Here is a 26,136-nt window from a genome sequence, read left to right as displayed (position 1 = left end):
TTCCAAATTCTGATTCAATCATAGTAGTGGCAGTAAGAGTTGTAAGAGCCAGAAAATTTGCCAAGGAAACCCTATGATAGGTTTGTCTCAAGGTAAGAGTTGTAAGAGCCAGAAAATTTGCCAAGGAAACCCTATGATAGGTTTGTCTTAAGGTCTCCATAAATCGGGAACAACTTGAAGGTGCATAACTAGCAACCATTGCAGTGGGGTTGGACACAACCTCAGGAGCTCATATCAATATTTCAATACAACGAAACAGCACAAAGAAGAACAAATAGACCAGACATCTCTTGGGCTGCATCCTCATTGTAGAAATATTCCAGTTGGACTCCATTTTAAGTGCCATAGCTCCATGTTATGGGTTGCTGGGAAATGTAGTTCTGTGAGATTCATATTTAGCCTTCCCTATCAGAGAGCTCTGGTGCCACAACAAACTACAGTTGCCAGAATTCCAAGAGCATTGAGCCATGGCAATTAAAGTGGAGTCAAATGGCATTATTTCTGCAGTGTGGATGCAGAACCTCTTTAAAAATCTCCAGGTCTTCCAGTGCAACTCTGTGGTCGATATCTGCCATACGCTGATCATAGAATCATGCTGGAGGACCTACAAATGCCTAGAGAATGGTTTTCCAGCACAACTCTATGGTCAACTTCTGGCAGAGTTACGCTGGAGGACCTAGAAATTCCTAGACAGAATAGATTTATCAAAAGCTCAAATAATCAAATCCACAAAAGTCAAACCCGCAACTATGGAGGGCCGACTGTATATAGTCAGCCCTCCATATCCACAGATTCTGCATCCATGGATTCAACCATCCATGGCTTTAAGATGTCCCCTCCCCGCCCCCCCCCCCCCAAAAAAAAACCCCAAAAGCAAACCTTGATTTTTGCTATTTTATAAAAGGGATACCATTGTACTACACTATCATGCATAATGGGACTTTAGCCTCCATGGGTCCTGGAACCAAACCCCAGTGTGTCCAAAGGAGGGCGACTAAAATGGTGAAGGGTCTGGAAACCATGAAGCCCTATGAGAAACGACTGAAGGAGCTGGAGATGTTTAGCCTGGAGAATTGATGGTTAAGAGGTGATATGATAGCCCTGTTTAAATACCTGAAGGGATGCCATATTGAGGAGGGAGCAAGCTTGTTTTCTGCTGCTCCAGAGAACAGGACCCAATGGAGCAATGGATGCAAGCTCCAGGAAAAGAGATTCCAGCTCAATATTAGGAAGGACTTCCTGAGAGTAAGGGCTGTTTGATAGTAGAACAAACTCTCTCAGAGTGTAATGGAGTCTCCTTCCTTAGAAGCCTTTAAAGAGAGGCTGGATGGCCATCTGTTGGGGATGCTTTGATTGAGAGTTCCTGCATGGCAGAAGGGGATTGAACTGTATGGCCCTTGGGGGTCCCTCCCAACTCAATTATGATTCTATTATCTTCATTTGGGTAAAATCCAAGTTGCACGGTGGTGACAGGAAAATATGCCTCTCTTCCTTCTTTCCTGCAGCATTTCCTAGTTGAATGCCTCTCCATCATTCCTTTTCTGGTGTCCTATTCACATGCCTTTCCTCTGGCCCGTTGTTATCTTACAACAACCCTGTCTCACCTGCACTGCAAAATGAATGCAGCTTAGCACCGCTTTAAGTGCCATGGCTCCATGCTATGGAATTCTGGGATTTGTCATTTTGTGACCGTCAGAGCACTCTGGTGCTGCAACAAACTACAGATTCCCAGAATTCATAGAAACAGTTCTTAATTTTTGGTAGTCCAGTGAAACAACTTTGCTGGCATTCACCAAAACTCCTTATTCTTTATCCTCTTGGCAAGAATGCCGAAACACAAATCGACAGCAACGGGGTGTAAGTCTATGGCTGCATCCACACTGCAGAAATAATCCAGGCTGACACCACGTTAACTGCCATGGCTCCATGCAATGGGATTCTGGGAAATGTAGTTTTATGAGATATTTCGCCTTCTTTGTCAGAGAACTCTGTTGCCACAATAAATGACAAGTCCCAGGTTTCCGCAGCACTGAGCCATGCCACTTTTAATTGGCATCAAACTGGATTATTTCTGCAGTGCGGATGCAGCTGTGGCAGTAATTCAACTTTATTGATTGGAAGGACTGGGAGGAGACCACTGAGTCAAAAGTTATAGTTGAAGTTGTGAACTATAGGATCATAGGTCATCGGACGGGTCACCCTGGGGGTTTATAGTCTCCCTTTCATCTTTATGACTTCCTCAGACACCTTGAAATGACAATAATAGGCCTAATGCTGGAGAACAGGATTCGAATCCCTGCTCGGCCATGAAGCCAAAATCCATTGGGTGACCTTGGGTAAGTCACACTCTCTCAGCCACAGAAGATGACATTGGCAAACCCCTCTGAAGAAACCTGCCAAGAAAACTCTATGATAGGTCCACCTTAGAAAATGACTTGCAGGCTCACAACAACAACAATGTTGTGAAAAGGCATTTTTACTATAACAAACACGAATAATAGATAAATACATAATTATGAAGGTTATATACTTACAGCATTACAATTAAGTACAGATAGGATGCCTGCCCCAATATAGTGGGATAGCATAACAAATCTTCCACAAGGAACTGTATAAATATACTACTAAATTGTTATTGATTGTAAAACTGATGGTAACCTCCTGTCATAGCCAGGAAAAGGGCACTAGGGAAGGGCTGCTTGTAAGAAAATTGGGATAAAGCTTCCCCTTCTTAAAGGAAACAACTGCAATCCTGTTTTTCATTCAAACCCCATGGTTGTTCATCAGCGTGATGCTTGTGAATCCAGACGCATTCCTGTTTTGCTAACAAACATCCTGATAATGGCTTAGAAATAACTACTTGAACCACTAGAGATTTAAATCAATATCTGGGATCAGCCTCATAAAAGAATCTCTAGCACCATGTTTCAGTCGACTCCAACGTTCAATAATTCTGGATTTCACATTTCTAAAACACTTCCCCAAACAAAGTCAGTGTGGACTAGTTGTTGCTAGTGCAGTATAGTGTTTTGAATATTGAACTCTGGAGACCAGGGTTCGAATCCCAGCTCAGCCATGGAAACCTACTGGTGACCCTTGGGAAGTCACACTCTCTCAGCCTCAGAGAAGGGCAATGGCGGACCTCTCCTGAACAAATCTTGCCAAGAAAACCCCATGACAGGCTCGCTGTAGGGTTGCCATAAGTTGGAAACAACTTGAAGGCACACAGCAACATCCACACTGCAGAAATAATCCGGTTTGACACCACTTTAACTGCCATGGCTCCATGCTATGGTGTCCTGGGAATCCTGGAGTTTTCTTGGCAAGTTTTTTTTTTCCAGAGAGGGTTTGCCATTGCATTACCCATTAAGGGCACACAACAACAACCACAACAACAAAAGGGACAAATTAGTACATATATCACATTTGAAAATGCTCTCAATCTCAATTCCTCAGCCAGCTGTGAGTCAATGAAGCTGTGTGTTTTTAAAGGATGAACTGAAATGTGGACAATGTCTACAGGGGGAATGTGCCAACGGACCGGAAGATTTAGGAGAACCTGGATTAAAAATGTCGGAATGACCGAACCTGTCTTTCCAACTGTGTGTGTGATAATAAGATATTTGGGGGGATTTCACAATCCACAAATGCCTGAACCAAATGCCACTGTTTTTGCACTGTCCTCTTCATGTGCTAGTAAGACAAAGGAGAAAAGGTTAGGGTTAGAGTTTCAAGTTTTTGTTGCTTCACGTCTTCAAGTTATTTTCCATTTATGACAACCCTAAGGCAAAGTTATCATGGGTATGTTGTGGCAAGATCTGTTCAGAGGAAGTGTGCTATTCCCTTCCCCTGTGACTTGCCCAGGGTTATATAGTGAGCTTCATGGCTAACCTGGGATTCAAACCCTGCTCTTCAGAGTCACAGCCCAATGCTCAAGCAACTACTCCACACGCCACACTGGCTCCAAGTAGTTATTCCTAAATAAAGAGGAGTACTGTGGTTGTGTCTTCCTGCGTGGCAGAGGGCTGGATTGGATGACCCCTGTAGCTTTGAGATTCGATGACTATATGACCATTTTTGCATCTCTGTAGGCTCACTCCACTGCAAAGGCGCATTTGTCCACCTCCCAAGTGGGTTTCCCAGAGGTTCCTAGTCAGCAACATTCCAGCGTTGGGCATTCTGCCCCGTCAGCGCTGCCCCCTTTGTCTGCCCCGGGAGAAAATATCCCTTCGGTCAGCTGCCCAAGGCCTTTGGGTCTTTTGTCATGGGCAAAGGCTAGAAAAGCCCCGAATGGCCCAGCTGACCAAGCCAAACATTGGATGAGAATTGAGGGGTTACAACAGAACTCCTGGGTGACCCGGATCTCTTTTGGTTTCCCAGCTTAAGGTGAGTCTTGCAAAAGGAGAAAGAAGAACTTGTCACAATGCGCCATATACCTCCTGAATGGCAGAATCCCAATTAATCCTCTGCTGTTCCACTTTTCCAGCTGCTTTTAAAATGTCCCAGTTTCTCTGTCCTCCTCCTACTTTCTCTCTTTGTTTTCAGTCTAGAGGTATAATCTTTAGGAAGAAGTTTCTGATGCCAAGAGCCAGTCAGTAGTGGAAGACGCTCCCTTCTTTGGAGGTTTATAAACAGAGGATATATGGCCATCTCTTGGGAGCGCATTGATGGTGTGTTCCTGCATGGCAGGGGGTTAAACTGGGTGACCCTTGAGGTCCCTTCCAACTCTAGGATTATATTATTCAACCCTTCCCTGTTGGCTCAGGCAAAAGCTTTGCTGCAGCCTCACCAGCTTATTTATTCTCCACTTTAGTACTTTTTGCCCTCTCGACCACACTGAAGTTGTTTGGCCACACGTGCTTCATCTGTTAGGAATGGGAGGGTATGGGTTCCAATTTCCCACCTGCTCATGGAGAACCAGAAGGCAATTCTGTTCAAGGAAGACAAAGGCATAGGTCCCATAGTCCTGCAACTTTGGCCTCCTGTGGGAGTCCAACTGCTGCTCTCTGCATGATGCATAGGTCTCTGGCCACCTTCCCAGCAGCCTCTGTGGATACCCAGGTTGCATCTCTCCAAGCTATTGGTGGCTTTGAGCACTTCCTTTGCAAAGAGAGCCTGTGCTTCCAACCACAGAAGCTTTTTGTTTCTTAAAAGGACTCCTGCATTGGCCCATCTCTTCTCTCTTCACTGTAGTCCCAGTTTCTGGGTGCTCTTTCTTAGAGAGAGATGTTGGAAGGCACCTTCACACAATGGTTTCACACTAATTGCTAACACGGACTTCTGCCCAGATGTAGTGTCTGCTCAGTAGCTCCAAAGGTCTTTCTCAAATATGGCAGTGCACCCCCAGAGGTGCTGGACCACAACTCCCATTCTCCTGGCCAACTGATGTACTGGCTGGGGTAATGGTGTTGTAGTTTAAATCTTTAAAGAGGCAAGATGTAGATTCTTCCACATCCGAAGGGCTATTGCTGAGGAGCCACAGAAAATGGTCAAACAGCTACTGGGCAGCAGCAATAGCGGGGTGGTGGTGGTGGTGGTGGTGGCAGCATAGATACCTCTAAAGCAGAGATTCCCAAACTTTGATTCTCTAGATATTTTGACTTCAACTCCCAGAAGCTCCAGTCACCATAGCCAGTGTCCAGGAATCCTGGGAGCTGAACTCCCAAATACCAAGAGGATCCAAGTTTGGGGATCGCTGCCAATCTAAGGGAACCTGTACAGTGAATAAGGCGAAACTAGGAAACCAGTCCTGAAACCCTTGAAACCCTTATGATGAGCCAACCCAATGTGAAACAAGAGATAGAGCCAGACGACGAGACTCCCAGTTTGAAACCAGCTACTGGAGAAGAGCAAACAACGCTGCAAGAAGCCCTGTGCCTGGGACACAACTCAGGTCAATCTGAAAGGACGTTCAGCTACTGACATGCACAGAGGTGAAAGAAAAGTCCAAAGCTGCACAATATATGTAGGCAGAAAATGGAACGTCAGAAGCATTAGTCAGGAAAGGTGGCAATTGGAAAACAAGAAATGGTACACCGAGGTAGCCCTAGCTCTACACTCAAAAGCACAAAGCCATGCTAATGATAGATAGATAGATAGATAGATAGACAGACAGACAGACAGACAGACAGCGGCCAAGCCCTAAAATGCCTTCCAGAGAGAAATGGCAAAATTATGTTTTTACCCAATGCTGCCATCTAGAGTCTTTGAAGAATCTCCTTTCTGTGTTTCTGCCGGCAAGCCTGCCTTTTGGCTGTAGATCTGCACATCTCAGATTTAACGATTTTAAATGCAGCGATTTGTTTTAAAACGACTCAAAATACAGTGAGTGTTATCCTGCTTTTCAAATTGCTTTATTTGTATCGTTTCCATTTACGTAACGTTTTATTTTGTTTTGCTGTAATTGACACAGTGTCGTTCCCATTCATGGATGAATTGATGTATATTTAAACCGGTTTTGTTACTTTTTCATTCACATTCACTTGTTTCGGCCATGAATGTCATGTCAATCAAAGCGACGTCATCATGAAGTCACAATACTTCGGAGAAACTTGCATCGATGTAGCCTGTACCTGTGTTCCCATTTCTTCTCCAGTGAGCTCCAGGGTTTTAAAAGGTTGCATGACACAGGCCATTCTGCCAAAAGGCAGAAAACTGGGGAGCAGTAGTGTCACCCCACTTTTAGGGTGTCACCCGGGTACGGTCTGCACCCCTGCACCCGCCTAGTGATGCCTCTGTCCACTATCACCCTGATCTTTTAGGATGTGTTTAAAATACAGTTAAAAATTGTCAGGGAATACGCAAGCGTTTGGTTTGCTGTTTGCTGCTGTTTCTTTGGGGTTGTTCTCACTTAAGATTTGAAACGATTTAAGATACAACGGTTTTAATAAAATCGATTCAAAATAACACTGTTCTTATCCCGCTATCCGAATCGCTTTGTTCATCGTTCCCATCTGGTTATTTAAATCGAAGTTTTTACGTGCAAGCGTTCCTACTTGGCATGAAATCGGTGTTTAAATAAAGCGATTCTTCTCCTCCATACCTTATTTGGAGCTGTCAATCAATAGTACGTCAGAATGACGTAACGTTAATCCGGAATATTTGGAAGCGATTTATCTTTTGGCATCGTTTCCATTTCATTGACTGTTTGTGAATTTAGCTTTCCAGAGGAACTATGGGATAGGTTTTCCATGACAGCATCCCCTCTTCATGTCTCCCAAAAGATAGCCAGGGAGAATCCCTTCAGAGAGCACAGATATCAATGGGGGCTCTTTCCAGAGGAACTATGGCATAGGTTTTCCATGACAGCATCCCCTCTTCATGTCTCCCAAAAGACAGCCAGGGAGAATCCCTTCAGAGAGCACAGAGATCAATGGGGGCTCTTTCCAGAGGAACTATGGGATAGGTTTTCCATGACAGCATCCCCTCTTCATGTCTCCCAAAGGACAGCCAGGGAGAATCCCTTCAGAGAGCACAGAGATCAATGGGGGCTCTTTCCAGAGGAACTATGGGATAGGTTTTGCATGACAGCATCCCCTCTTCATGTCTCCCAAGACAGCCAGGGAGAATCCCTTCAGAGAGCACAGAGATCAATGGGGGCTCTTTCCAGAGGAACTATGGGATAGGTTTTCCATGACAGCATCCCCTCTTCATGTCTCCCAAAATAGCCAGGGAGAATCCCTTCAGAGAGCACAGAGATCAATGGGGGCTCTTTCCAGAGGAACTATGGCATAGGTTTTCCATGACAGCATTCCCTCTTCATGTCTCCCAAGACAGCCAGGGAGAATCCCTTCAGAGAGCACAGAGATCAATGGGGGCTCTTTCCAGAGGAACTATGGGATAGGTTTTCCATGACAGCATCCCCTCTTCATGTCTCCCAAAAGACAGCCAGGGAGAATCCCTTCAGAGAGCACAGAGATCAATGGGGGCTCTTTCCAGAGGAACTATGGGATAGGTTTTCCATGACAGCATCCCCTCTTCATGTCTCCCAAAAGACAGCCAGGGAGAATCCCTTCAGAGAGCACAGAGATCAATGGGGGCTCTTTCCAGAGGAACTATGGGATAGGTTTTGCATGACAGCATCCCCTCTTCATGTCTCCCAAAAGACAGCCAGGGAGAATCCCTTCAGAGAGCACAGAGATCAATGGGGGCTCTTTCCAGAGGAACTATGGGATAGGTTTTGCATGACAGCATCCCCTCTTCATGTCTCCCAAAAGACAGCCAGGGAGAATCCCTTCAGAGAGCACAGAGATCAATGGGGGCTCTTTCCAGAGGAACTATGGGATAGGTTTTGCATGACAGCATCCCCTCTTCATGTCTCCCAAAAGACAGCCAGGGAGAATCCCTTCAGAGAGCACAGAGATCAATGGGGGCTCTTTCCAGAGGAACTATGGGATAGGTTTTCCATGACAGCATCCCCTCTTCATGTCTCCCAAAAGACAGCCAGGGAGAATCCCTTCAGAGAGCACAGAGATCAATGGGGGCTCTTTCCAGAGGAACTATGGGATAGGTTTTCCATGACAGCATCCCCTCTTCATGTCTCCCAAAAGACAGCCAGGGAGAATCCCTTCAGAGAGCACAGAGATCAATGGGGGCTCTTTCCAGAGGAACTATGGGATAGGTTTTCCATGACAGCATCCCCTCTTCATGTCTCCCAAAAGACAGCCAGGGAGAATCCCTTCAGAGAGCACAGAGATCAATGGGGGCTCTTTCCAGAGGAACTATGGGATAGGTTTTCCATGACAGCATCCCCTCTTCATGTCTCCCAAAAGACAGCCAGGGAGAATCCCTTCAGAGAGCACAGAGATCAATGGGGGCTCTTTCCAGAGGAACTATGGGATAGGTTTTGCATGACAGCATCCCCTCTTCATGTCTCCCAAAAGACAGCCAGGGAGAATCCCTTCAGAGAGCACAGAGATCAATGAAGGAGGCTGCTGGAAAAGCAGGGAGGGAGCACTCTTCCCAAAGATTCTCTTTCCAGGGTTGGAGGAGAAGGCAGATTCCATTTGAGAAATGGAGGGAGAAAGGCTCTATCCCCCCCCCCGCATTGATTAGAGCCCTTCCTTGCCTGGGCGAGATCAGATGCCTCCGCGGGAGGAGCCTTCCCTTCCCTGCCTGGGCGAGATCAGATGCCTCCGCGCGAGGAGCCTTCCCTTCCCTGCCTGGGCGAGATCAGATGCCTTCTCGCGAGGAGCCTTCCCTTCCCTGCCTGGGCGAGATCAGATGCCTCCTCGCGAGGAGCCTTCCCTTCCCTGTCTGGGTGAGATCAGATGCCTCCTCGCGAGGAGCCTTCCCTTCCCTGCCTGGGCGAGATCAGATGCCTCCTCGCGAGGAGCCTTCCCTTCCCTGTCTGGGCGAGATCAGATGCCTCCTCGCGAGGAGCCTTCCCTTCCCTGTCTGGGCGAGATCAGATGCCTTCTCGCGAGGAGCCTTCCCTTCCCTGTCTGGGCGAGATCAGATGCCTTCTCGCGAGGAGCCTTCCCTTCCCTGTCTGGGCGAGATCAGATGCCTCCTCGTGAGGAGCCTTCCCTTCCCTGTCTGGGCGAGATCAGATGCCTCCTCGGGAGGAGCCTTCCCTTCCCTGCCTGGGCGAGATCAGATGCCGCCTCGCGAGGAGCCTTCCCTTCCCTGCCTGGGCGAGATCAGATGCCTCCTCGCGAGGAGCCTTCCCTTCCCTGTCTGGGCGAGATCAGATGCCTTCTCGCGAGGAGCCTTCCCTTCCCTGTCTGGGCGAGATCAGATGCCTTCTCGCGAGGAGCCTTCCCTTCCCTGTCTGGGCGAGATCAGAAGCCTTCTCGCGAGGGCCTTCCCTTCCCTGCCTGGGCGAGATCAGATGCCTTCTCGCGAGGAGCCTTCCCTTCCCTGTCTGGGCGAGATCAGATGCCTTCTCGCGAGGAGCCTTCCCTTCCCTGTCTGGGCGAGATCAGATGCCTTCTCGCGAGGAGCCTTCCCTTCCCTGCCTGGGCGAGATCAGATGCCTTCTCGCGAGGAGTCTTCCCTTCCCTGCCTGGGCGAGATCAGATGCCTCCTCGCGAGGAGCCTTCCCTTCCCTGTCTGGGCGAGATCAGATGCCTTCTCGCGAGGAGCCTTCCCTTCCCTGCCTGGGCGAGATCAGATGCCTTCTCGCGAGGAGCCTTCCCTTCCCTGCCTGGGCGAGATCAGATGCCTCCTCGCGAGGAGCCTTCCCTTCCCTGCCTGGGTGAGATCAGATGCCTCCTCGCGAGGAGCCTTCCCTTCCCTGTCTGGGTGAGATCAGATGCCTTCTCGCGAGGAGCCTTCCCTTCCCTGCCTGGGCGAGATCAGATGCCTTCTCGCGAGGAGCCTTCCCTTCCCTGTCTGGGCGAGATCAGATGCCTTCTCGCGAGGAGCCTTCCCTTCCCTGCCTGGGCGAGATCAGATGCCTTCTCGCGAGGAGCCTTCCCTTCCCTGTCTGGGCGAGATCAGATGCCGCCTCGCGAGGAGCCTTCCCTTCCCTGCCTGGGCGAGATCAGATGCCTCCTCGCGAGGAGCCTTCCCTTCCCTGTCTGGGCGAGATCAGATGCCTCCTCGCGAGGAGCCTTCCCTTCCCTGTCTGGGCGAGATCAGATGCCTTCTCGCGAGGAGCCTTCCCTTCCCTGCCTGGGCGAGATCAGATGCCTTCTCGCGAGGAGCCTTCCCTTCCCTGTCTGGGTGAGATCAGATGCCTCCTCGCGAGGAGCCTTCCCTTCCCTGCCTGGGCGAGATCAGAGCCCAAGCGGGCAGGGAATACCTCTTCGAGAGGAGCCTTCCCTTCCTGCCTCTCCTCCGTTAGAAATGGGCTCTCCCCACACAGAGGGGAGGTTGCAAAAATAAAAATAATCCTTATCTCTTATTGAAAGACCACAGCGGACAAAGGGGTGAGGGAAGCAAAAATGGCGACAGCCATGACAGATGGGGACAGAAAGGGCAACTCCCCCAAGGCCAGCCCCAACGCAGTCCGCTCCTCCCATCCATCTAACACGATTCAAAGGCTGTCGTTCCTATTTAAATACTCTGGTTCCTAATTCGAATCAATGGAAAAACGTAGGTCGGACCCTAGTGTTTTTTTAACACGAGTTAAATGAGGAAAGCTCGAATTAAATTTCTATCCCGCTCTACAATTCGATTTGTAGTGGGGACGATTGCGGGTTGCTCTAGAACCGTTCTAGGTTTAAATCGGATCCTAATAGGAACGCCACTCCTTGGATTCGATTCAGAACGCGGGGTTTCACCTAGTGAGAACAACCCCTTTGCCTTGCTTTTATTGGCCTGAATTCAGTTGTTAATCCCAACCAGAGCAGAGCCATGGAATCAGTGGGCTTGACATTAATCGTGATTTGCGCGTCAGGATCATGGGCGTTCCTACAGCAAATCAAGCCTGAAATCCCCCTAGAAGACAAAATTATTGAACGGAGGCTATCCTGGCTATCATGATAATTTAGAGACAGTGTGGCCTAGTGGTTTGAGTGTTGGACTATGACTCTGGAGACCAGGGTTCGAATCCCTGCTCAGCCATGGAAACCATCTGGGTAATCTTGGGGATCTTGGAGGTCTCCCATTCACAAGAACTAGAGATCAGCAAGAAGCCCAGTTATCACCATAAATGGAAGCTGACTTGGTAGCAAATAACTACGTAATATTGATTCTGTGGATGTATTCTAGTCGGGATTAGCAATTGGATATAGATTATTGTATGCTAGCAGATGATGATGATGATGATTTTCTTATATCCCACCTTTTCCCCACTATAGGGACTCAAGGTGGCCATCATTGCAATGCATTATTTGGGGCTTTAGAGATGTGCAGTTTGAGATATTTAAAAGTCACATCGCTATGTTGAAGGTGCCCTGAGCTCTTATAAGGAAAGACAGCATATAAATCAAAGGAATATCAAAAATGCAAGAATAAATAAAGCATCTGCCTGCATAAATATCAGATGCAGTCAGGCATGTGTTCAAACTGTCAGTATCTTTTTCAATCCTTAATATACACTGAACTAAACCACCAGTGGAAGACGCTGAGACATTGCTGCCCTGGTGGGTGGTGGGGTCTCCTTCTTTGGAGGTTTTTCAGCAGAGGCTGGTTAGCCATTGGTCACAGGGAGGGCTTGGGTGGTGTCGTCCTGCATGGGGTTGGACTGGATGCCCCTTGTGTCCCTTCCAATTATAGGATTCTGTGTCTTCCTGCATGGCAGAATGGGGTTGAACTGGATGACCATTGGGTCTCTTCCAACTCTATGATCTTACATTTGCTTCTCATGGGGGAAACATCCCCACCTTTTTCAAAGGTAGATGAAGACAAAAACATATCTGATGTTTGTTCCTCCAGCCTCACTGCTTTTGACCCACATTCAGACTTTCCCAGAGGGGAGGGACGTTGACTGGTTTCTCTTCCTCCTTCTGGAGTGCCTTCACCTGACGGCTGAAGAAGAGGCTTACAGGGTTGGAAACTGGGTTCAAGAGAGGAGGTGGCTGACTTGACCACCTTTGCATCAAACCCCTTCCAGCTGCCTGCGCCTGCAGTTTGATCTTGGGACCTGATAGAAGATCATCCGTGACCCTCATTGTAGTTCAAGAGTGGAGATGTTCAGATACGCACATCCATGGCAGGTTCTCTGTGCCACCATAGAGTCCAAGGTAAGACAGCATCAATGTCATAATCATGATTTAGTCTATGTACAGTCGGCCCTTCTTATACACGGATTTTTTTTATACACGGATTCAAGCATTTGCGGTTTGAAAATGTTCCAAAAAAGTATAAATTTCAAATATCAAACCTTGATTTCCCATTTTTTATAAGGGACACCATTTTGCTATGTCATTATATTTAATGGGACTTGAGCATCCACGGATTTTGTTATCCATGGGGGATTTTGGAACCAAGCCTCAGCAGATAACCCATATTGTACTGATAGCGGTTTTACTGTGTTATTGAGTGTATTTTATATGAAATTGTAGTTTTTTTTATCTTGTAATGTTGTTTCTATTGCTGTAATCCTGCCTCAATGCTCAGGGAGAGGTGGGAAATATAAATAAAAATAATAATAATAATAATAATTATTATTATTATTATTATTATTATTATATTATTATTATTAAATCCTAGAATGGGAAGGGAGCCCCTTGATTTGTGTATTCACAACCTGAACTTTTCAGGGTGATGGGATGTTCCACCAAGCCTCCATTGCGGATCTCAGTTTCATACGGGAGGGAACAAACTTTCCAATATCTGGGCCCCATGTAGCTTCAGGTTTTAGATGTCTTTGGCTACAAGGTTGACTAGAATAACCAAAATGGGTGACCAAGATGATTAAAGGCTAGGGGATTCTGGGAGAGGCAGTCAAAGACAGCACTATTACTGAGCATTGGTAGGGATCAGTTACCGATATGGATCTCTCCTTCCCTGGCTGGCATTTTTAGAAATCTTTTTGCTGTCATTACTGGTCAGACAGGTTGGGCTGGATGCAGAAGATGAAACATTGAAGAGGCCTTGGGCCAGGGATTGGGAAATGGGGTGGCTCTCTGACCCCCTTCTTCGTCTCTCTGACCCCCTTCTTCAATAAACTCTGTCCCCAAACCATGGGTGACTCTCACAGTTGTGTGCTGAGAAGCCAGTTCTGCCCATGAGCCATTGGAGGGATAATCCAGACTGCCGAAAACACCCCCTAAAAGGGAGAAAAACAAATATTAAGGGACTTCTATTAGAAGTCTACTTTGAAAAAGCCAGCATGGGGTAGTCGTTTGAGGGTTGGACTACAACTCTAGAGACCCAGGTTCAAATCCCTGCTCAGCCATGGGTGGCCTTAGGTAGGTCACACTCTCTCAGAGGAAGGCAAAAGCAAACCCCCTCAGAACAAATCTTGACAAGAAATCCCTGTTATGGCCTTAGAGTTGCCATGTTGGAAATGACTTGAAGGCACACAACTTTGAATGGCGCAGGTGCATATCTTCCAAGTGTCCTGATTTGGTAACAGAAACCCCGATTATTCCTCTATCCCACTTTTTCAGCTCCTGCTAAAATGTCCTGGTTTCCCTTTCTTTCTCCTCCCACTTTCCTCCTTTGTTCTCATCTGACTTCAGTTGCTGCAAAATAATAATAATAATAATATGTTTTATTTATAGACCGCTATTCCGCGATGATCATAGCGGTGTACAGTAAAATCGTTAATACAATAAAAATACAGTTAAAGGAGGGAGAAGTCTCATCCTTCAGGCAGTCCAAGATGTTGCTGGTCTGCCTGATGGCTCCCTCTGAGGCCGAGATGACAGTTGAGGAGGGAGGGGCCTCTTCCTTCAGGCAGTCCAAGATGTTGCTGGTCTGCCTGATGGCTCCCTCTGAGGCCGAGATGACAGTTGAGGAGGGAGGGGCCTCTTCCTTCAGGCAGTCCCTGATGTTGCTGGTCTGCCTGATGGCTCCCTCTGAGGCCGAGATGACAGTTGAGGAGGGAGGGGCCTCTTCCTTCAGGCAGTCCAAGATGTTGCTGGGTCTGCCTGATCTCTCCCTCTGAGGCCGAGATGACAGTTGAGGAGGGAGGGGCCTCTTCCTTCAGGCAGTCCAAGATGTTGCTGGGTCTGCCTGATGGCTCCCTCTGAGGCCGAGATGACAGTTGAAGAGGGAGGGGCCTCTTCCTTCAGGCAGTCCCTGATGTTGCTGGGTCTGCCTGATCGCTCCCTCTGAGGCCGAGATGACAGTTGAGGAGGGAGGGGCCTCTTCCTTCAGGCAGTCCAAGATCAGTGTTGCCAACAAGCCTCGAAGATAATTCCCGGAAATGTTTGTCCCAAACCCGCTGAATCCCCCCAGATCACACGGAATATTCAGTCACAATTCCCAGAAAATTCCCATAATGTTAAAATCGCGGATGTTTTGCAAATAAACGTAAACATAATTGAATAAAAATAATTGTAACTTATTTCAACTCTCAAAATCACCATTGAACCAAACAAAGAATCTTTCAGTCCTTTTAAGATATTTATTTTGACATGAAGGGGGTTCAGGAACCTTTGTGCCAAATAGAAATGTGTTCGGCTGCAACCGCACTGCAGAAATAAATCCAGTTTGACACCCTTTTTATTGCCATGGCTCAGTGCTAGGGAACCCTGGGAATTCTAGTTTTCGGAGACATTTAACCTTCTCTCTCAAACTCTGGTGTGACAACAAACTACAATTCCCAGGATTTCATAGCACTGGGCCATGGCAGTAAAAACGGTATGAAACTGGATTGTGTCTGGAGTCTGGAGTGAAGATGCAGCCTGAGTTGGGTCCAAGACACACTGCAGAAATAATCCAGTTTGAGACTGCTTTAACTGCCCTGGCTCAGTGCTAGGTAACCCTGGGAAGTGTAGTTTTGTGAGACATTGAGCCTTCTTTATCAAAAAGAGCTCTGGTGCCACAACAAACTACAATTCCCAGGGTTCCCTAGCACTGAGCCAGGAGAGTTAAAGCGGTCACAAACTGGATTATTTCTGCAGTGTGTTTTGGACCTTAGTTATTAAAAATGCTCAAGGTCCAATCCATACTGCAGAAATAATCCAGTTTGAGACCATTTTAACTGCCCCTGGCTCAGTGCTAGGGAACCCTGGGAATTGTAGTTTTGTGAGAAAGAGCTCTGGTGCCACAATGAACTACAGTTCCCATGCATCTGAGGAAGTACGCATAAGTCTAAGAAAGCTAGACTTAAGAGGGAGTCGGGGGCTGAGAGAGAGAGAGCACTTCCTGAGGGCGGGGGCGGCGACCACTCTCCAGTCCTCTCTCTGATTGGCTGAAAACTGTTAATGTGTGACACTCCAAAGGGTTGGTCAGTAGCCAGCCTCGCTCTCAGAATCAGGTCTGGAGCTGAAATAGGCAAAAGTCACCCAAAATGCACTGAAATAGAGCCAGGCACCAAAATCACACGAAAAGCTCTGAAAAGTCCCCGTTTTCGTGTGAAAGTCACGACATTGGCAACACTGTCCAAGATGTTGCTGGTCTGCCTGATGGCTCCCTCTGAGGCCGAGATGACAGTTGAGGAGGGAGGGGCCTCTTCCTTCAGGCAGTCCCTGATGTTGCTGGTCTGCCTGATGGCTCCCTCTGAGGCCGAGATGACAGTTGAGGAGGGAGGGGCCTCTTCCTTCAGGCAGTCCAAGATGTTGCTGGGTCTGCCTGATGGCTCCCTCTGAGGCCGAGATGACAGTTGAGGAGGGAGGGGCCTCTTCCTTCAGGCAGTCCCCGATGTTGCTGGGTCTGCCTGATGGCTCCCTCTGAGGCCGAGATGACAGTTGAGGAGGGAGGGGCCTCTTCCTTCAGGCAGTCCCCGATGTTGCTGGGTCTGCCTGATGGCTCCCTCTGAGGCCGAGATGACAGTTGAGGAGGGAGGGGCCTCTTCCTTCAGGCAGTCCAAGATGTTGCTGGTCTGCCTGATGGCTCCCTCTGAGGCCGAGATGACAGTTGAGGAGGGAGGGGCAAAAGTGAGTTTAAAATGCAAAAGTCCTTTCCACTCAGTCGCAGCAGGAGGAGGGAAATGGAGGGGGCAGAATTTTGTCCTTCCCAGTTGGTTGAGGCAAAAGCAAACTACTGCAGCCTCTCCTGGCTTGTGTGATCTTCCTCATTGATAACTTTTGCCATCTTGGCTACACACTGAGGTTGCTTGGCCACTTGTCTTCCAGTTTACATCTGTGAAATGTTGGAAGATACGCACTTCTATTTAAAACCTGGGGAAGCCATTTACACTCATGTGCCTTTTTTTTTTTTTTGCCAGAAAAAGGGTAAGCTGAGAGTTTGGAAGGGCCATGGCTACCAAAAAAAAAAAGCCTTGAGGGCCGCATGTGTCCTTTGCCCTAAGCCCTGTTTCATGTATTTTATTTTATTTATTTTCAGTATTTATACCCCACCCTTCAGCCCTAAAGGCTCTCAGAGCGGCTTACAGTTATACCCTCACAAATGTACCCTTCTAACATTACTAAGGGTTGTGAGCCACAGTCTTGCAATGTGCATGGCACACAAGGGATCAAACTATGCTTCAAACTATTCCATGCGCAAAAGGAGTTTTCACTGCATTAACTCAGCAGGAGAGAGAGAGAGACAATAGCAGAATTTTTCCCTTCCCAGTCAGCTCTTGCAAAAGCAAACTGCAGCAGCCTCTCTTGGCTTGTCTGTTCTTCCCCAGCCTCTCTTGGCTTGTCTGTTCTTTTGCCAACTTGACTGCACACTGATATTGCTTGGCTACCTGCTTTGCTTTTCATCTGGGAAATGTTGGAGGGTGTCACAAAATCTATTCTGTAACATTGGTTCAATGCATTCTTTGGGGAGGCAGGTGAGCCGCTTGCTTCCACCTCCAAAACACCTGGACAAAAGCAAGAATTGAAGATCCCCACTTTCTATGGCCTCATAAAATTACTGCCACATTGAGGGCGTGGTGGCATGTTCATGTGAAACTGTGGACTTTGCCTCTGATGTGGCTCACATGGAGAGCCACTTTGGACTCCAGGCGGATGCATCTTCATTCTGTCCAGAGAAAAAAGCCCTCACCTATTTTGTGAAGCCTGCAACAGCGGATTTCTTCCCAGACGGAGGACACACAGATTCGGGAACAACACGTCAGGGAGGTAAAACTGGACTTCTTTGGATCCTGCAGGGATTTAAAGGAGGAAAATGGGCAAGTGTGATTCAAAACTGAGAGCAGAAAGCTTTCTTGGGAGGCCGAAGCCAAGCAATGGGCCAGGGATTGTGGGATAAATCCTTTGCCATCTCACTTTTTCAGCTGATTTTAAAATGTCCCGGCTTCTTTTTCTCCCTCCAACTTTCTCCCTTTTGTCCTCATCTTATATCATTGGCTGCAAAGCAACTTAGTACAGTCCGCCTACCATAGCCACAGCTTTTGCATCCACATATTGCAACCATCCACAGCTTGAAAATGTTTTAAAAAATAAAAATAAAAAAATGGGATTAAAAAATATTGATTTTGCCCTTTTATATAAGAGACACCATTTTGCTAAGCAATTGTATGTCATGGGACTTGAGCATCCATGAATTTTGGGATCCGGGAGACAGCCAAGGATACCAAGGGCTCAATGTAATGGCCATCCAGCTTCCTTCTGCATTGCCACAAGGGAGTTTATCAAATGGGAAGAATTTCTCTTAAATTCGAATGAAAAGAAAGTGGGGTCAGAACGCATTCACTTAAAGTCACTAGTTTTGCGCAATTACGTGAATACGCATTGCATTCAAACTGGCTCCCCATTGCCTGAAGATAGCATGCCGTTGCCTGAATTTGCATATGGCAGTCTATCACGCAATAACGTGAAACCACATGATTGCATTCGGACTGACTTCCCATTGCCCGAATTTGTGTGTAGTGGGTTATTATGCAATAACATTAAACCCCATGATTGCGTTCAGATTGCCATCGGATTATACTTCCAATTCCCCTTGTCTGATAAACTTCCAGGTTACAAATTCAGGGAAATGCACTAGAGTCAGTTGAACCACACTAAAGTGCATTGAATATTGTGTTGTATCTGGTATATTTTTTATCAGCATCGAATCTGGAGCAGTAGTTTGCACATATATCCAGTAAGAATATTTCATATGTTCAGTATTTTTTAAATGGGTCCTATCTTATCAAAGCAGCACTTCCAAACAGCTCATGGTTTATGACAATTAAAACAAACAACAAATCAAAATGCAACCAGACACAAAATGGCATCAAAAATTACTGGCTGAAAGCAAAAAGAAGGCCGAATGATAACAAAACAACAAAAAGTAAAAGCTGGCAACCAACCGAAAGCGGAGGACCCTCATCTCTCCAAAAACCCACCACTAGTCCAAGGCAAAAGTGACTTTGAAAGCCCAAATCCTCCTCACACCTTGTGTTCAGTGGGATTAAAATTAAACACCTGGCTCTCTAGAATTCTCCCCACCTTTCCTACTTCAAACAGACCATCAGCTTTCGAAACTCGGTAGGATTTTGTAGACATTACAGGCAGGTTTTGCTTCTCTTCCACATGGACCAATTTCATCTGAAAATATGCAATCCCAAAATGCTTAAAGGCAGCCAGTGTCTAGATGGGTTACTTATGCTTTTCTGGACAACAACACAGTGGTGTCATTCAAAATAATTAACAGCCAGTTCTATCTATTTGGTTATTGCCCCCCCCCTCAAAAAATGTGTATGTTGACCAAAAAATTTGCAACTGTTGTACGATTCCTCAATGGAGAAATGAGCGTGGATTCTTGCTTGCCTGCAGCTGAGGGGAGAGAAGGAACTGGGACCAGATACTCTCTGGATGAATCTCCTTTTGTCTCTCTCTTGCTGCATCTACACTGCAGAATTAATGCAGTTTGACATCACTTTAACTGTCATGGCTCAATGCTATGGAGTCCTGGGATTTGCGTTTGTGATGGCACCAGAACTCTGTGACAGAAAAGGCTAAATAACTCACCAAGCTACAAGCCCCAGGTTTCCATAGCATGGAGCCAGGGCAATTAAAGCGGTATCAAAGTGCATTAATTCTGCAGTGCAGGTGCAGCTGTAGGCGGCATCTGGCAAAGTTTCCACTGATTCTTGGTAGGGACTGTTGCCTAGCGAGGTCTAGCAAATGATGTTGGATGCAAAACCGTACAGAAGATGGGGGAGCTTGTTTTCTGCTCCCCTCCATTCACAGGGCAGCTTAGCTAGAGTCTTCAACAAAAGCAACAAAATGGCACACACAACTTGCAGATCAGCAGCGTTTGGGACATTCCTTTTTTAAAAAAAGTAATTAATTAAAGCAAATGGAACATGGCCAGAGAAAGGTGCCCAAGAAAATCAAAAGTGTGGAAACCAAGCCTTGAGAGAAACAACTGCTGGAGTTGTTTGGCTTGAGGAAGAGAACGGAGCTTGGAGAGGTGGCATGAATGCCATCCTGAAATATATGAAGAGATGGTCTGGAGAAGATGGAGCCAGCTTGTTTTCTGCTGTTCCAGAGATTAGAACATGAAACGACAGATTCAAATAACCAGAGAAGAGATTCCACCGAGGTCATTATCACACAACTGAAATTGGAAGTATAATCCAGTGTCATCCTGAATGCAATCATGCGTATTCACGTTACTGCGCGAAAGGTTATCAGACGCATTCCGAAAGCACTCCAAACACAATCACGCATCAATCTTCACTTAAGTAAATTAGGTGAACGAATCATGGAATTGGAAGAGACCTCAAGGGCCATCCAGTCCAATCTCATAACATTTCTAAATGTAAAGAATAATTTATTTGCTGTAAGAATGGTTCAGCAGTGGAATGGTCTGCCTCAGAGGGTAGTGGACTGTTCTTCTTAGGAGGTCTTTAAACAGAGGTTGGATGGGCATTCTAGGCATGAAACTTGTGGATTCCTGCCTGGTGGAGGGTTGGACTAATGGCATTTGTGGTCTCTTCCAGCTCTAGGAGTCTATGAAACTCCCAGAAACCACTAGCCACTGTAATCTTGGTGAAGAATGCTGGGCATTGCAATCAAACAACAACTGGAAGGTCCCAGGATTTCCTCCCTGGTTTAGGTTGTTGACTGTTCTCCTAAACTGGTGCCGCACTGCTGAATTAATGCAGTTTGACACCGCTTGAACTGCCATGGCTGCATCCTATGGATGCCTAGGATTTGTACTTTGCTGTGGCACTATTGCTCTCTGACCAAGAAGGCCAAATAGCTCACAAAACTGCAAATCCCAGAATCCCATAGCATGAAGCCATGACAGTTGAAGCGGTGTCATAGAATCAAAGAGTCGGAGGCCCCAAGGGCCATCCAGACCAACCCACTGCCGGGCAGGTGTCAAACTGCATTGTTTCAGCAGTGCAGCTGCAGCCCTAGAGAGAGTGGCAGATGCCCATTTGTGGGCAGGTTGGCAAAATCAAGATGTTTCGGGGCAGGAGAAGGTTGAGCCACAGATTTAGTTTTTAATTCAACATTTCTTTTACGCTCTCTTTTCTCTTTTTAATCTCCAGTCCCAGGAATTCCCCTGCCGCCTCTGGGCAGGTGGAAGGAGGGGAGGGCAAAGGCCTTATCAGACTGATGCAGAAGCCCACAGAGTTTTGCAAGTGTCTCTGGGCACCCCTCCCTGCGCCAACCTAGTTTGGGAACAGCAAGCTGGCTTGCAAATACCCCTTGGAGGAGACAGGGCCCCTGACAAGTCTCATGGGAGAAAGAGGAAAGATCTGGTTTCACCTTTGAAATCCTCTTTGGCTTGGGCACCTGCGGAAAGAGAATACCCACTAAGGTGGGCAGCAATCCTGGCACCGCCTGGAATTGATCTGGAGTACAGCCCTGGCAGTGGCAGCATTTGGGAATGGCTGTCTCTGAACCCACACAGGTTGGTGAGAAAAACATCCGACCAGGGCTGGCATGAACCACACATTTTTGTCTGGAGCTTGGAGAAGTTACTACAACTTCCTTAACCCCAGGCTGGGGGTCTGTGGGAGTTATATTCCAAAAGAGGAACTTTTCTGAGCTCTGTTTGTGCAGGGACACACATGCAGTGAGGAAAAGAGGGTGAACTTCCACTCCTCAGAGATAGCCGGTGGGAAAGAGGACACCCAAAGGGCTTGGCAAGTTACTTTTTGGACTGTTGTTGCTGTGTGTCTTCAAGTTATTTCCCGACTTATGGCAACCCTAAGGTTTTGTATTAAAGCCATCAGGTTTAACTGATCTTATCCATACTGCCCTTGTCCTTGTTGTTTTGTGCCTTCCAGTCTTTTCTGACTTATGGCAACCCTAAAGCAAACCTATTGGTAAGAGTTGTTCAGAGGAAGTTTGCCATTGCCTTCCTTGGAGGATGAAAACATGTGACTTGCCCAAGGTCACCCAATGGGCTTCATGGCCCAGACAGGAATCCAACCTTGGTCTCTAGAGTCGTAGTCCAATGCTCAAACCACTACGCCATGCTGGTTCTCACTGCCTGGTCCCCAAATCTTCCCTTAGTACGTTTTTCTGAGGTGGATGGGATGATCTTACAAGTTTCCCCTTATTGGAGGACAGGATCTGTTGTTGTTGTTGTTGTTGCTGCTGCTGCTGTTTTTCTGTGTCTTCAAATTATTTCCAACTTATGGCAACCCTAGGGTCAACCTATCACAAATTTCTCTGCGGCTGAGAGCATGTGTCGTGCCCAAGGTCACCCAATGGGTTTCCATGGCCAAGCAGGGATTTGAACCCTGATCTGTAGAGTCATAGGCTGTGTCCACACTGCAGAAATAATCCAGTTTGACGCCACTTTGGCTTCATCCACACTGCAGAAGTAATCTACTTCACTGCCGCTTGAATTGCCGTGGCTGAATGCTATGTAATTCTGTGAACTGTAGTTTTGTGAGATGTTTAGCCTTCTCTGTCAGAGAGCTCAGGTGCATCAATAAACTACAGATGCCCAGGATCCCATACCTTTGAGCCAAGGCAGCGAAAGTGGTGTCAAACCGGATTATTTCTGCAGTGAGGATTCAACCATAGTCCAGCACTCAACCACTATGCCATGGCTCACAAGATAGAATCTACTGACAGCTATTAACCAGTAAATCATCCTTAAGCTCAAAGGCACAGCATCTTTCTGTGGTTGTTTGCCACCAAGTTGACATCAACCTTTGGTGACTGTCTGAATGAGAGACCTTCAAGTTATCTTGTCAGGTCATGCAAAACCAGGGCAGCCATAGCTTCCTTGGGGGAGTCTATCTACCTGTAATATATCCTTCCTCTTTTCCTTCCCTGTTTCCCATTTTTCTTCACCATCCGGCTTTCACATCTGTGCATAGAAATCTGGACTCCCATGGCACAGATGTTCCTGACTTTCATTTAATCATATACCGAAAGATTATCTAGTTCCTTCATAGCTACCCTTCCAAAGATTAGTCTCCTTTGGATTTCTCACTTACGGTCTCTATTGACTGAACCAAGGAACAGAAATAAATCAAATAAATAAAATCTTGAATTGTGTTGCTGTCTTTGAATACCGGGTGCCAAGGACAACAAGCCAAGGAGCACTTGGCATACCGTCCACCATTTTCCAGGTGAAAACTGGGACATATGAGGCCAAGCAACCTTCTTAATATGAGGTGCCCAGAAATGAACACAGGGCTTCAGATGAGGTCTGGCTAACACAGAATAATTGATGGTTTCCCTTGACTTGGAAACTACAGTTCTATGAATGTGGGCTAAAACCATCTTTGCCGTCTTTGCTTCAGCATCACACTGGTGGCTCATGAAGTTTATGATCAATAATATCCCAAGGTTCTTTTCACATGGACTATTGCTAAAATCCTAGAATGGGAAGAGACCTGAAGGGGCCATCCAGCTCAACCCCTTGCCATGCAGGAAGACACCATCCAAGTACTCCTGATAGACAGCCATCCAGTCTCTTTTTAAAAACCTCCAAAGAAAGGGATTCCCCGAGGCAGTCCAGAACTGAACAAGGTTTAGTGTTGATGTAAACCAAAAACCAGGACCGATGGGATGCCCGATGGACATAGGAGCCAGGAGTTGCCACTACAGCAGGGTTTCTGCCTAGATTAGACTTTGCTGTCATGGTAGCCACAGAATGGCAGTGCAAACTGTCTAGGCGGAGCAGGAGGCACCAAATGCAAGCAAACCTCCTTGTAGGCATTTCCCACAATCCCACAGACACCTAGAATTAAAGAGTTGGAAGAGTCCCCAAGGGGCCATTCCAAGCTCCTTCTGCCATGCAGGAAGACACCATCAAAGCACTCCTGACAGATGGTCATCCAGCCTCTGTTTAAAACCCTCCAAAGAAAGGAAACTCTGTCACCCTCTGAGGCAGCTTGTTCCTCTATCAAACAGCTCTTACTATCAGGAAGCTCTTCCTAATGTTGTGGTGGAAACCTGGTCCCTCCTCCTGATGGACTTTTGACTTCCCAGCCTGAGATAAGCCCAGGGTAGAGGTTTCGCACTGGGATCATGGCCTCTCTCTGCTCCAGCCAAAGGGCAGAGTTGGAAGAGCAGAGCAAATAGCCAGTGGAATGAGCACACCTTCAAGAATCTGTTGAAAGGCAAATACCTATGGAGTTGCAGGGCTGGGCAAGAATTCCTGCGCTGTTCCAACCTCACCTTGCAAGGTGAGATGGTGGAGAGGAGGGCAGGGGAATGAAAACAATGCAGCCCTTCCTTTCTGTGAAAGGTTGCAAAGAGTTGGTCGCTGCCCAGGTGGAAGTTAGAATTCATGTCCTTTAAACAGACCCACAGAAAGCCAGCATGGTGCAGTGGTTTGACCTCTGGGAATCCCCAAAACACACACAAATTACTTCTTTTGATTCATTTTGTTGCTGTGGGTTGTTCCTTTAACCAATGTTGCTTTCCACGATCAGGAGGGATTATTTCAAAGAACCGAGTTGGTTTGTTTATGTTGTTTCTTAGCTTGCGTTACTTTCTGACATGGCTATCATATCACTGGGTCTCCTTGACAAGAATTTTTTCAGAAGGGGTTTGCTTTTGCCTTCCTCTGAGGCTGAGAGTATGTGACTTTTCCAAGGTCACCCAGTGGCTTTCCAGGGCCAAGCAAGGATTCAAACCATGGTCTCCAGAATCATAGGCCCGAGACAGATGGGCTGAAAGAGGTGTGGCGGCAGCAATACTAGGGTTCCGGACTGCGCAACAACCGCACGGTCCAGAACCCTAGTATGTAATGGCGGCAGCCTGATGGCGGCATCCCGTCTGCATGGCTGCTGCCTTGTTCATGTAATAGATGCATAACATCCACATGTCATGGTGTGTCCGCTACGTCACAAGTGCGCCATTATGCGAATCCTAAGGCGAATCTGTCACTGGGTTTTCTTGACAAGATTTACTCAGAGGTTTGCCATTGCCTTTCCCTGAGAGAGTGTGATGTGCCCAAAGTCACTTTGTGTGTGTGTTGGATGCCTTCAAATCATTTCTGACTTATAATGACCCTAAGGAAAACCTATCAAGGGGTTTTCTTGGGAAGATTTGTTCAGAGGAGGTTTGCCATGGCCTTCCCTTGAAGCTGAGAGAGTGTGACTTGCCCAGCGTCACTCAGTGGCGGAGTGAATGGCAGAGCTGTGATTCAAACTCTTATCTCCAGAGTCATAGTCCAACACTCAGACCACTATGGAAACCTAAAATTCCCATCATCATAGATATGTTGAAATTCTCATTTCTTCCAGGAGAGGGAGGTAGTTGATAACTTTTCTATTGTACTGTGGAATAGAAGACAGGATGGGTGAAAATGTAATACAAGTCTCCCTTATCTGAAATTCCAAAATCCAAGCTATTCCAAAAGCCATGAGTGGCTGAGATAGTGGCACCTTTGCTTTCGGATGGTCCAGTGAACACAAACTTTGCTTCATGCACAAACATTAAAAATATGGTGTATACAATCACTTATAAACTATGTGTATAAGGTGCATTATAAATGAAACACAACATAACACAAAACATAAGTGAATTTCATATTTAGACTTGGGTACCATCTCCAAGATATCTCAAGATGTCTATGCAAATATTCCAAAATACAAAACACTTCTGATCCCAAGTATTTTGGATAAGAGAGATTCAACCTATATATCCATCCTAACACATAATAGTTTGACTCTACTTCAGTTGTTGTGGAAGACTGGAGTTTGCAATTGGGTTGACATATATCCACTTCTCTTTTAGAGATGTAGGTTTAGATGCATTGACCACAACTCTGGGAGATCAGGGTTCAAATCCCTGCTCAGCAATTGGGTAAGTCACGCACTCTCAGTCTCAGAGGAAGGCAAGGGCAAACCTTTTCTGATGAAATCTTGTCAAGACGATGCTAGAATAGAGTCAAAATATAGGCGCTAGAGTGGTGACATAATCTCAATGTTGGACTCTTGGAAACCAGGGTTCAAATCCCTGCTCAGTCATGGAAAAAACTGTGGCATAGTATGGCAAACCCCTTGTTTTGCAAGCACACGATGCCAGGGCTGTTCCCCAATGTCTCCAATTCCGGCAGGCCTTGGAGTTTTAAATTATATAGCAGTTTTTTTGTGGGTTTTCGGGCTATATGTCCGTTTTCTAGAAGAGTTTATATAGCAGTTGTGTGTTTGGGGAGGGGTGTGTGTCCTGCGTTGGATAAAAATCTTTTATTAGTAATTATAATAATCATATTTATTTCTTAATCACCTCTTCCAATGGGTGTTTTAGATGTTTCAAA

The 26,136-nt window shown here is 46.7% G+C and overlaps 1 protein-coding gene across 1 annotated transcript in view; it reads left to right on the top strand.

Annotated features, from left to right (window-relative positions):
• Window positions 1-12,451: 12,451 nt before the first annotated feature.
• MISP (mitotic spindle positioning) overlaps window positions 12,452-26,136 on the top strand; it is a 30,076-nt gene continuing 16,391 nt past the window's right edge. Inside the window, 1 exon segment of the mRNA XM_089496643.1 lies at window positions 12,452-12,632. Coding sequence (XP_089352769.1) covers window positions 12,579-12,632 — 54 coding nt within the window. The 5' untranslated portion in view covers window positions 12,452-12,578.

The sequence above is a fragment of the Sceloporus occidentalis genome, unplaced genomic scaffold (genome assembly GCF_023333645.1).
Source record: "Sceloporus occidentalis isolate IW3139 unplaced genomic scaffold, rSceOcc1.0.p SCAF_91, whole genome shotgun sequence".
NCBI lineage: Eukaryota > Metazoa > Chordata > Lepidosauria > Squamata > Phrynosomatidae > Sceloporus > Sceloporus occidentalis.
This window is presented reverse-complemented; position numbering and strand designations above follow the sequence as displayed.